This window comes from Solea solea, chromosome 8 (genome assembly GCF_958295425.1).
Source record: "Solea solea chromosome 8, fSolSol10.1, whole genome shotgun sequence".
Lineage (NCBI taxonomy): Eukaryota > Metazoa > Chordata > Actinopteri > Pleuronectiformes > Soleidae > Solea > Solea solea.
This window is the reverse complement of record NC_081141.1, coordinates 22,521,147-22,533,565: the sequence shown is the minus strand read 5'-3', so window position 1 is coordinate 22,533,565 and position 12,419 is coordinate 22,521,147. Positions and strand designations below refer to the sequence as shown.

General features: G+C 42.0%; 2 protein-coding genes across 3 annotated transcripts in view; both read right to left on the bottom strand.

The window, feature by feature from the left end:
* Window positions 1–1,383, bottom strand: part of pip5k1bb (phosphatidylinositol-4-phosphate 5-kinase, type I, beta b) — a 47,565-nt gene extending 46,182 nt beyond the window's left edge. Inside the window, exon 1 of the mRNA XM_058636767.1 lies at window positions 1,122–1,383. The gene's annotated coding sequence lies outside the window, so the exon portion shown is untranslated. The remainder of the gene's footprint in view (window positions 1–1,121) is intronic.
* Window positions 1,384–2,889: 1,506 nt separating this feature from the next.
* Window positions 2,890–12,055, bottom strand: unc45b (unc-45 myosin chaperone B). 2 transcript variants are annotated; one of them, XM_058637149.1, is made up of 20 exons: window positions 11,910–12,055; window positions 10,975–11,136; window positions 10,849–10,885; window positions 10,569–10,744; window positions 10,204–10,293; window positions 9,919–10,086; window positions 9,661–9,826; window positions 8,586–8,756; window positions 7,803–7,974; window positions 7,402–7,702; window positions 7,220–7,314; window positions 6,800–6,941; window positions 6,574–6,714; window positions 6,339–6,466; window positions 5,358–5,424; window positions 5,017–5,130; window positions 4,734–4,849; window positions 4,370–4,487; window positions 4,122–4,277; window positions 2,890–3,719 (listed from the first exon to the last, which is right to left on the bottom strand). In XM_058637149.1, exons 2-20 carry the CDS (start codon window positions 11,134–11,136, stop codon window positions 3,447–3,449), a joined length of 2,793 nt encoding a protein of 930 aa, XP_058493132.1. In that variant the 5' UTR covers window positions 11,910–12,055; the 3' UTR covers window positions 2,890–3,446. The 2 variants fall into 2 exon arrangements, with proteins under 2 accessions (XP_058493132.1, XP_058493131.1); XM_058637148.1 differs by lacking the exon at window positions 11,910–12,055 and adding an exon at window positions 11,644–11,736.
* Between the last annotated feature and the right edge of the window lie 364 nt (window positions 12,056–12,419).

Genomic DNA, 12,419 nt, shown 5'->3' with positions numbered 1-12,419 from the left:
TGAAAATTGTCATGATATTTAGGCATGGATTTTTTATTTAATTTTTTGTTTGTAAACCTAAGTTAGAAGAGTGAGATAAAAGTGCATGAAATGCATAATAATAGGGCTGCGACTAACGCTTATTTTCTTCAGTAATCGAGAACTTGTTTGGTCCATAAAATGCCAGACAAATGTTGAGAAAAATGTTTGATCGGTGTTTCCCCCAAACCTCAAAAATGATGATGTTCTCAAATGTCCACAAACCAAAAATGAATCAGTTTCAGTCAAAACGAAACCTGAACATATTCACATTTAAGAAGCTGAAAAATCAGAACGCTTGTTTTGATTATTGAAAACACTCAAACCCATTAATCAATAATTAAAATAGTTAGTAATCAATTAACAATCGATGCAGCCCGTCATAATAATAAGTAAACAACAGTATAAATGCATGTGGCAAGAATACATCAAATAATAAATTAAACAAAGCTGCTTTTTGTATCCATTTGTTTGTGCAAAGCTAATCTCTTTGATCCAAAATAGTTCATAGATGACTTTCTCTGTCTATTTGTCAAACTATTTATCCTCCAGTGATTTAAAGGGAAATAAACGGAGGGATTCCTAGAATAACTGTGTTCTCACATCACAGGAGGGAGTTCATAACTGAGAGAAGAAGAAAAGAAGGGACAACTTCTGGTAGAAATGACTTCCTTCCTCTTTAGATTAATGTGTGACAGCCGTCAAACATGATGATTGCCTCATTTCCCATTCAAATGGACAGATTTCAATTTTTCACAGTAAATTTACATGGGGAGGGGGGGGGGGTTTAAAGGTTCAAATCAGCCACATTTCATCTAATTTCACTTTTATAAACTTAAATAAAATAACATAGGTTAAATCATACAATTATTAGATGATATAAACACACTGTGAAGCAGCAGCGCAACAGAACATCTGGATGACTTCTTCTAATCTTCTTATTCTTTTTAGTAAACGCACCTGCATTTTATCTCTCACCTGACAACAACCTGAGGAGTGACACATGTCACACACACTCAGTGTGTGTGTGTGTGTGTGTGTGTGTGTGTACAGTATATACTGTACAGTGTTACGCAGCAAACATCAAACAAACATCATCTTACCAGCCAGTCGTTTTCCTCCTCAGTGTGTCTGCTGCTGCAGTCCTCTCTCTCTTTCTCTCTCTCACACACACACACACACAGAGGGACAGAGACAGAGACAGAAAAAAACCCTGTCCTCCTCCTCCTCCTCCTCCTCCTCCTCCTCCAGTGGACTGTCCCCAGCAGCAAAAACAAATGGATGTTATTAATTTCCGCAGCAGAGTGTGGACTCCTGAAGACTCACAGCTCTTACTGAGCGCAGCAAAGAAGCCTCGTCTGTGTCCCTCAGTCAGTGAGTGAGTGAGTGAGTGAGTGAGTGAGTGAGTGAGTAAGTGAGAGAGTGAGTCCCTGCCCTGCCTCTTTACATACAGCCCTGCCACACAGTGCTAAACCTAATTTGAGCAGCTGCTCGAACACTCCCTCTGCTGGTTCCAGCAGGCGTAGACAAATACACCTGGAGGCTCCAGATGTACTGGGATGGATTGTGAGACAGTGGGGCCCCTGGGTACAGACTGGAAAAAATGTGATTGTTTTTTCCACAACAACCTGGGTTGTTGCGAACCTGGGTTTCCAGGTTTCAATGTTCTCCCCATACGTGGGTTTTCTCCGGGTTCTCCGGTTTCCTCCTACAGTCCAAAGACAAGCAGATTTGGGGATTAGGTAAATTGGACACTCTAAATGGACCAGAGCAAGAGTGAATGGTTGTTTGTCTCCATGTGTCCCTGTGATGGACTGGTGATCTATCCAGGGTGTGACCCCACCTTTTGCCCTATGTCAGCTGAGCTTGGCACCAGCACCCCTCAATGATCATGAGCCAGGCCCAGCATCGGGTTAAAGGGAGCAGGACCGTCTTCACGAGGGGGCGACACCCCCTTTCGCCCCCTCGGGACTGGAGGATAAAGCGTAGATTGATGGATGGATGAATATTTTGGTTGTCAGGGAATCTCACAGATTCTCCTCTTCCGACTCACTTTTTTGTCAAGCAACACCTCACTCATAATAATAATGATAATAATCCTAATAATTAAATGTTAAAGGGATTATTGTCTGTGTGGTGATTTTTAATCCCAACCCAAGTGCAATAAACCTGTACAAACAACATAATATAGCTAAAGTACCTGCACCTCTGTGCCTCCATAACATGCACTAAACTGCACCGTGTAGACGTTCATTGTTGTTCATTGTACCATTTTATTCCTTCATAATTTACACAATCTATATATCGCTCTACTAATGTAGCCGGAAAAATGTTATTTGAGTGTAGAACAGCTACTGAGACGTGAACTTAAACTGCTAACATCACTGAGCCTGAAGTGACTGCCAGTAACTGTGTCATCATTTTCAGTGAAGCTAATTTCACCATTTTTTGCAGCTTGAAGATATCAGTGGAGCGTGGACGGCAGAGCAGTGTGGATGTAGCCTCAGAGGAGTTTTCTGCCGGACGTGCACAGTTAATCAACCTTTCCCTCACAAGCACAACTTTTTAGCCACTGTGTGTAACGCATCATAACTCGAATTCACACGTCAGAAATGTAATAAAACATATATAGAAATAAGAAAATAGTCATGTTGTTAGTACTTTATGGATAAGGGGTGGGAGTAAATAAGTTGTACTTTGGTGATGTAAATCATTGTGCTGTTTTCTTTTCTCCTCCTCTGTTTTTTTGTTGTTTTGTTACAGTATATATTTGCATGTTTGAAATAATCGTGTGACAGCTTCCTCTGCAAATAGAATAGAATAGAATAGAATAAAATAGAATATAATAGAATAGAATATAATAGAATAGAGTAGAATAGAAAGCCTTTATTGTCATTGTACAAGACAACAAAACTTTTTGATGGATCCAAAAACCAAAATAGGAGAAGAAGAACCGGAACGATGTTTGAAGCTAAGAGAGTTTCAGTCATTTCACCTTTATCCAGGACTAAACTACAAGTTTACCTGCAGTTCAACTGCAAATGTTACAAACGGGTGCATCAGTGAAATGGGTTCTGTGATGGACTGACAACAGACTGGTGCACAATGGCCATGTGTGTTGATCATCCTGTCATAATCATTGTATATTGATCACAGGACAATATATATAAAACCTGGTGCATCTTGATTTAGTGCATCACAGGACATCATATCTTTCTTTTTATGATCCTATAGTGCACAAAGGCCAGGGAACTCCTGCATTCATCCCTGTTTTTTTAAAAGTAGCCTCTGATATTATGAGAGAAAATGCTAAGAGACTGGGATTTATAATATCTTTGATGTAGAAAAAGGCATTTGGAAAAAACGAAATGTCTCTATTTAACAAAGGAAGTAAAGAAAGAATAAAAAGGTCCATTGCTGCAGGCATTTTAAGAAGGGGTGGAGAAAGGTTTGATGAGGCAGAGCTCCATAGCTTTGACAAGACACGTGCGCGCCACGTTGATGGGCTCCTGCCTCTTGGGATTGTCCTCCGCTTTGCCGATCACCGTGAGGATCTCCAGCAGCTCGCTCTCGATCAGCTTCTTGGCCAGCTCGTTGTCGTCGCAGTTGAGCATGTTGTAGACGATCACCAGGCCGCGGTGCTGGATGCTGGGGTGAGTATGGAGACATAACCTCTGCAGGATCTCAAGCCACTGGCCCGTCTGTTTGGGAGAAATCAGTCATTTAGCGAACACAGCAGAGTGTGTGAATGTCACATGAGAGTCTGTGGTTTAAAACGAGGCTTTCTGCTACGTTCCATTTATATCGGAAGTCAGAGCCGGGAGTGACGTCACCGTGTTCCAGAGAGAAGTCGGAAAAAAACATGGACGCAAATGTATTCCTGTCTACCAGTTATTATCAATAGCAACTTCTACAACAGAGGTCTCAAACTCGAGGCCCGTAGGCCACATGATAACCCCCCAATCAATTTCATGGGCCGAGCTGAGCCCAAAGCCTGATTGAAACCTGAATTCAATACTAAACAGGTGCGGCCAAATACTTGTGTCCATGTAGTGTAGCTAACCACAGGGATTTAGAACATGTGACATGACTATTGTACATACCACGTGGGTCATTTTGGTGCAGAGCTTCTTCTGAGCCGCCGTGATCATGGCCAGAGCTCCAGCCGCGGCGACCTGAAGCTCGTCTTCGTCCTCGCCACAGAGCAGCACCAGCAGCTTCAGCTTATCGTTGCCGTCTTCCAGGTAACGCTCTTGAACCTGAACCACAGTTGACATTTCCAGTCGTAAGCCGCAAAGATCTTCGCTAACACACAATTTGCATGTGTTGATGTGTTTTATTATTCTCTCACCTCTTTACATGTCACGAGGTTGCACATGCACTCGGTGGCAGCTTGCCTCAGCTGCTCGTGCTCCTCAAACATGTAGTTCTCAATTTCGGGCAGGGCTTTCTCTTTCATGATCTTTAGTCTTGGGGGGGGGGAAGAGCGTACAGTTTAACTACAATAAGTTCATCAAGCAGCAGATGCAAAGTTCCACCAGCCCAGAAAAACCTCTACAACAAATTCCATCTTTAACAACCTGCAATAGACTATTGATGCAAATGTGTGAACATTTTATGGAGCACTGTCAAAAAAGGAGAGACCTAAGAGTTGCATTGACATTTCATGTTTCATGAGCCGTAACTGTTAGTGCGACAGTGGTGAAGAACGTCACCTCAGTTTTTCACTGAAGCCAGCAAAGTTGGTGAGGCCTTTCAGAGCTTCGTAGTTCTGCATTCCATCTCTGTCAGAGTGAAGGAGGTTGACTAAAGGCCGCACCACCTCGTATACCTGCCAACCAGGAGAAGAAAAAGAAAAGCATACGTTAAACCACCAGAACACCAGAGAAGAATAGAAACTAAGTGAAGTATAGTGAGGGGGGGAACATTTCCATTCTCCTTCTTCTCTCGCTGTCATTTCAAATGCAACTGCCAAGGAAATCATGTAGAATGTCTTACCCTCTCACCAGGGAAGGCAATTTCAGGGTTGGAAATTGCTGCGATCTTTGCAAGAGAATGACAGGCTTTCACTTTTCCAGCTTCTGTCCCTTCCAGAGCGAGTGGAATCAAAGCCTGAGCGCAGAATAGTTTGATTTAAAATCAGAGCAGCGAGTATCAGACTGAACGCTGAAGTTTATAGAACCAGTTTGTCTGGTCGGTGGCATTAGAAAATTATTAAGCGCACTCAGAGTCGGAATACATGGAAGGGCTTCTTCCACTCCAGTGTGATTCTAATAATGTTGTAGATTTTATACATTTGTTTTGTGCAACATACAGTGATTTACAAATCTATCGCTCACCTTTCCTCCGCCTTCAGCTACAATAATACCACGGTCTTTAGGATCATCTGATAACGCCAAGAAAACCCTGGAGATAAAATAAAGAGAATATTTTTTACAAATCATTGTAAATCATCCTTGATTTTGTATGATTATTCATTTCCGCATTTGCTTCTGTTCCCAAATTCTAACAAATGTAACGGTACATTTAGAGTATGTGTCTCGGCATCTTGATATGAAAAGAACCTGAATATTACAAAAGTATGACATCACATCAACTTATTATAAAAAATTGACTGAAAATTGACAAAATCGGCTATGCAGGTGTCTATTAGATGTCATTTTATGATTAATCACATGTTCTAATGTATCTGATGCAGACAATTAGTTTGGGCTCGGGATAACATGCCCTTGAAATATCTGTCAAATTGTAAAATAGTTCACTTTTGGCAGAAAGAACAAAGAAACAAGGTATTTCCCAACATTTGATAAAAATGGCCCTGGAAACATATTCCACAAGAGCAGAGAAGTCCATGTTGAAGGAAATTAGTTAATTTCCTACCCTGCGACACACTGTTACACACCAAAAACCATATATAGAAATAGAAATAGTCACCAGGGGGTGACTCTGATGGTTGCAACCCTGTTTGAACTTGTCTTTGGGAAACTTTGTCTCCCTTTCACTTATTTAAAATGTCATTAAACATTGTTTCATGTCTCCTCTGATAGAGGTAGATTTTGTAAAATGATGTTCCTGTTTAGAGAAAAACAGAAAATAAAGCATGACATACTGTATGTGAGTGGACACCAGCGTGATTAACACACGTGAAGTCAGTGAACTTCATGGCAAAGATTCATCGTCTAGAATGCAAATTTTGACGATGCAAAGCAGTAGTTAAGATTCTTGTAGGTAAAGTTGCGATCGGTTGCCCGTGGATACACACTGACACATCATCATCATCATCATCATCACCACATATACTAGGAGACGCTTCTTCATACCTTGCCAGCAGCTCCTTGGTCTGGTCGGTGAGGATGGCGTTGTCTGCTTTGACCATGACAGTGAGAGCTGATATGATGCCAGCCTTCAACATCCTTTTCACTCTCTTGTCAATGAAGTCCTTCTTGTCCTGTAAAAAAAAACAACGCGGCATACTGTAAGTGTGTTTATGCATACATGTGCATTTTTATGGTTAGGGTTTTCTGTCTGAGAGTTTTTCCTTCCTTCCTCTTGTACCTTAGGGTGTTGCTCGGGCACGTGTTGCTTTGAAAACTTGGCAAGCTGAACCAGCTCAGGGAGAATGTCCTTCTTTTCATAGGAGTTGGTGCAGTTCACCAAAGTGCAAGCTACTGCGTATAAGATCGTCTTGTCCTTGGACTGAAAACAGAAAAGAGAAACTGGGTCAATTCCCAAATCTGATCAGATATACAGTACTTTTCCTTCTGATCTGGGTTTTCTTTACCTTGGCCAGTTCAAACATGGCTTTCATGGCAAGCTCATCCTCAACAAAGTCATCTTTCACATCAGCGTCGTTAGTCAGGTAAGCAAGACCCTCAATGGCCCACTTCTTTGTTTTGCTATCAATCTGGGGATTACAGAGCCACCTGGAGTAAAAGAGGGAGGTATTTAACACAGAATTTGTACAGTGATAACGTTTACATCGTCTGCGTATCATCGTCTCAAGTCTGAAATACAATTTTGGAGCAAGTTTAATGTTTGGGGGACAGTTCGTTCAACAATCTAGGAGAAAGTTTAATGTTGGGGGGGATGTTTAGGAGCAACCAAAGCAAAGGTTGTGCCTCGCCTGAGTTTTAATCTCGACCTTGGTACCACAACATCACAATAACCTAGGAAACATAGCAGTTTCTGTGTGAACACTCACTTCCTGCACTGCTTGGCCAGTTTCTCTGTGGAGCCCTCAGCAAACTGCCGTAAACTGTAGTCATCACCTCCAGCTGAGCCCAGTTTACAGAGACCCTGGGGGTTGGGGGTTATGAATATGAGTATATGTACACACACATAAACACAGAGCTGGGTCTCAAACCCCAATGAATCTGCACTCACCACCAGTGAACGTATTTTAATCTTCTCGTTCTTGGTGTTCTTGTAGATGTCTTTGAGCAGTGACACGCCGTTGGAGATGATGAAGGAGGCGCGGCTCATCTTTGTCGAGGCGTGGATCAGCGCCTCCACGGCGACCATCTGGTCCACCTCGCGGTCTGAGCCGCACAGTGCCACCATCATCTCCATGATGCCTTGCCGCCCAATCAGGGCATTGCCCACGTCGAAGGGTCCCTGCAGCAATCCGGAGATGGTGTTGATAGCGTGAAGTGTCTTATCCATGTTATTGGGGTCAATTTTAGATCTGTCCAAAGAGGATGAGAGAACAAGAGGTTATGTAATGTTGCAATTTGAAAAGTATTGGCATTATTTAATGGATCGGGCTCAGTATTTTATGAACTGACTTGATGTATTCGTCACAAATTTCTCTGTAGTTGGTTCTCTCCGGGTCACATTTGAGGTCGTCGTAGAGCTTGTTGAGGAGCACACTGGCGATCAGCTGTGTGTTCTCTGTTAACGGCAGCTGGTCTGGCAGCTCAGGGACCTGACCACACACCTTGAGGATCTTCTTCAGACCTGGAAACAGAAACATACTGATTCAATTCACTCTCACTTACTCATTGTCTACAGCTTTATCCTCCACCGGATGGATGTATGAAGGTTGAAGATAATCCCAGTTGACATAGAGCAAAAAGGTTGATCGGTCACCAGTTCATTGAAGAGACAAACAACTATTCACTCTTACAATCCCACTTATGGTCAATTTAGAGCGTCCAAGTGTATTTCTTTGCATGTTTTTGGACTGAGAGAGGAGACTGGATTCAAACCTGTCAGTCTTCTTGCTGTGCGGCAAATGTGCTATCCACTACTCCACTGTGTGTCCATTTTCAGTTCAATGTCAGTGCCTGAGAGGAAGTAACGGAATTGGCTGTGTGGTGTGTTTGTGTTGTATGGGAAATGGATTTCTCTTCCACTCCAACACATTTTCTGCTCAGTTTTATGATTTTGTTTAATGGGTTAGAAACAAACCAGGGCTGAAATGTTGAATGTGACAACAGATTCCAAAACACTTGGATGTTTCCACAGCTTTCCTTGGAAGATAAAATGTTTAAATGTGCAGGTATCTCCTCAGTACACCATGACACTGATTTTAGGGAAAGTACCGCACAAACCAAATGACGGCTCACCGTGATCGATGGTGAAGAGGGCTGTGGTGTTTTCTTTCTCCTTCTTGTCTTTGCGTGGTACGTTCTTGGCCAGCAGGTTCAGCGCCTGGTCTCTGCCATGGCCAGACACCTTCTTACTAATGAGCATCTCCAGCAGCGACAGCAGAATGGTTTTCAGGTCTTTAGATGCATCTGCAGAGGGACAGATTATTGAAAAGTGTCCAATACATTAGCTGTCTTATAAGATTTATGTGTTTTAAATCCACGGTCCATCCAACCTGTGGTTCGTGTACCACCAGTGGTACGCAAGCTTCCTCTGGTGGTACTTGGAGGAAAATCAGAAATGCTGTTCTACTGTATAAACCAGAGTATGAGATCAGAGTGGAGCTGAGGAATTTTACCGGAAACAAATAACAAAATAATAGTCAGCTTATGTCTTCTCAAGTGGTACTTGGTATAAAACGTTTGAGAACCACTGTTCTAATAATAATTTATCAAATATATAGCTCTTGGTAATATCTTTAATTTACATTATTTAATTTATATTTTAATAGAAATAGATCAGAAATGGCAGTAAGTGTGTCCTGGGGGTTTGTCAAAGTGGAATGAGAAAAACTTTAGAAGCGGTGAACTCATCCTCTTCTTGTACTAATTTAGTTTAAGGTGCTACATACAGGTGGATACAGTAGAGGAAAAATGTAATAGATGCCTTTCCTCTCTCTCTCTCTCTCTCTCTCTTTTGCGAAGCATTCTTCAACGTGATACTGATTCAAATTTCACCACCACCACACATACTGTAGCTATTTTTGGGAAACCAGAGAAAAATAATGCCATGACAAATCTTCAAATAAACTGTTTTACTTCTCTAATTGCACACGGGAGGATTGTGTTGCTGTGGAAATCTGCCTCACCCTCATTTGTTAAATCTTTTCTAAAATCCTTGAGCGGACTTAGGGGAAAAAAATCATTTGCAATGTACAATATCATGCTGCATTTTCTTTTAATAAATAGTTGTTATATATATATAAAAAAAGTGGGTTGAAAAGTTTAGGAAAGACTGAGATAGCTGGTGTCACACATGTCAATCCTGTCTCACCCAAAACCAAGGCCTCTTCTTTCCCATATTCCCGTGTATCTCCACCGGTGAGCGAGTCGTTAATGCACTGGATGAGGTTGCAGGTTGCCAGAGAGATTTCCTCGTCGTCCACAGCCATGATGCTGCACATCTTATTCACACCCACCATGTGCATCACAGCCATGGCCTGTTTAAAGAAGTGAAAAGACACATTTTTTAGTTTTTGGATTTCCCATTCACGATTTGAACGTTGCTATCGTCTTGACTCCTTTTTCTCACCCGAGCCTTGTGACCTGTGCACATTCCCGACAGAGTACGGACAGCAGCGAGGATCATCTCCTGTTTGCCCGTCTCGATCATGTTGAGCAGCAGAGGCACTCCATTGTTCTGGAAGATTCTCTCGGCTCCTGCGTCTTCTCGTGACAGCACAATCAGGTTGTTGGCCGCCTTTAGACATACAAGAGGAAGGAGGAAATAGTGGTGTACTGATGCAGTTTTCATCAAAGGAAAAAGAAAAAGAAGCTCTGCCATATTTTATTCATCTTTCATGTGTACAGATTGTACCTTTTCCCTCTTGTCCTTTTCCATCTCTGCATCAAGGAGAATATCAAACATGTTCTGTACTCTTGAATCTGTGGAGAATGATGTTTTGAGCTGTGGAGACAAAAATAAAATACTTTAAGTGACATTTTGATCATTTCCCAGTAGTTTTTTTTCTATATTCATGTCCTTTTAATTCATTTTAATGTTTTGTCGTGGATTGCGTTAATGTATCTGATGTGATATCTGTACTCTTCTATTCACTTATGGTGCTTTTCCACTAGGCAGTTCCAGCACGTCCTGCCTCGGAAGGGCACAGCTCTACTCCACATATCACTAATGGAGCTGTATAGTGGAAAAGCACCATTATATGTGAGGGGGGTGTTGACCTTGGTCTGGATTTCTGCCCCCAGCCTGCGGAGAGTCTCCAGGAAGGTCTTGTTCTTTGGTTCAATGGTGGCGCATCTCTGCACATCTTTGAAAGCCATGTCTAGTTTTCCAAGCTTCTCCAGAGCTTGACACCGCCGATACAAGGCTTTAATGTCTGCTGCGTCGACATCGATTGCTAAAAAAAAAGAAGGGCATGGAGAATTTAGTACACCTTAATAATAATAATTGCATCTTCTTCTTCTTCTTTCGACCACAGCAGATTTAATTGAATGACTTTACCTTTGGATGCATCAGCTGCTGCACAAGTATAGTTTTCCTGTAACACAAAAGAAGCATTTAAAATTGACATACAGAATACTCTTAACCTGTGCTTGTGTGTTATGGTTTACCAGACAAACGGCTTACCTTCTTTAGGTAGCATGCTGACCTGTTCCTGTGAATGACAGCCAGCACTTTCTTGTCCTTGCACTCTTTGATGGCTTTCGTGTAACATTCAATGGCCTTGTCAATATCTCCAGCCTGGAAGTGTTTGTTTCCCTCGTCTTTTAACTGGATTGAGTCTCCCATCTGGTAGACAATGGAATTATCATTTATTACGACATTGTGTAACATTTAGGAGGGTTTGATGGCTAAAAGGTGTTTAAGTGACATTTTGTGATGTTTTTTATGAGTGTATAATGGGTTCAAAATAGAAAATCCTTTGTTTTTGTAGCCTTATAATGAGTTCTTTTGGCAAGGGCCTTGTTTTACGGAGACTGCCATCTTTATTTGAACTCTAGTGAGACTAACAGTGCGTGAAGTGCACTTTTATTTGCATACAGGCACTTCTCACAAAACTATTCAGGATATTTGTCCAATATTATTTGTTTCCACTTTACACACTGAAAAATAACATCTTTACACTTTTTCTGTCATTTTAAAGGTTAATGGCAGGAGGACAGAAGTAAAGAAACCACTCAAAAGCAACACAACACACACTAATTTCTCACTCTCATTTCTCCCTGGAAAATAGCAATCACAACTTGATCACATAATTTAAAAATAGTACAGCATTAGTAAAGTTTTTATTCTCACCCTGTTTGCTAATAGGTGTCCTGCTGGCCTGGGTCTTCTGTAGCAAATGGCCACGCACATGTTATCTCTAACTTTAAATGGCCTCCCCTCAGGCCTTATTTGGGCATGACCTCGCACCCCAACTGGAGTCTTGCAACAAATGCCACTTTCCCAATCCTCCTGATTCCCTGACAGACTCAGTCTACCCCCATCTGTGTTCTTATCCTATAGGCACGCTCTTCATATGTGACTGAGAACATAAAGTAAAGAAAAAGTCTGGTCAGTACCTTCAGGATTGTGTGCGGTGTCTCCTGCTCAATCCTCTTCTGTTTTTGTCCCGCGTCTGAAGGTCCAGTCCTTGGTGCTTGGTTCAAACTTTTACTCTGTTGTGTGACTTCCCCTCGCCATCAACTCAATTTCTATTTATGCTGCATCTGAATGAGATGGGACAGCACTAACGTGGACCATCCATCACACACACAGGTTTGTTTCAAGCAACTAAAAAGCCCCTAAAAACATTATGTCCCAAAAGTCATCATAAACCATGATTACTTGTGTTGCAAAAACTGTAATTCCAGTGTCTTTGACTTGCCCAAGGCTTTAAAAACTGAACAGTTGATTCCCACTGAATACATTGTGAGTTGGACCCCCCTCAAAGATGGTCTGCTCCAGATAAAGTCTATTTCAGGCACAGACAGCTGAGAACTCACCAGCAAATGTCTGATGCCAAAGTGGCAGGAGGTGTGTGTGGATATGGAGACAGTGGTGGGGGGGCTGACAGCTGTGGCACCACAGAG

Coding starts and splice junctions, on each gene's coding strand:
- unc45b (XM_058637148.1), bottom strand. CDS start 11,703: ATGTGCGTGGCCATTTGCTACAGAAGACCCAGGCCAGCAGGACACCTA. Junction 4,850..5,016: donor TTGCCTTCCCTGGTGAGAGG/GTAAGACATTCT, acceptor CCTGGTTGGCAG/GTATACGAGGTGGTGCGGCC. Junction 4,488..4,733: donor GGCTTCAGTGAAAAACTGAG/GTGACGTTCTTC, acceptor CCCCCCCCCAAG/ACTAAAGATCATGAAAGAGA.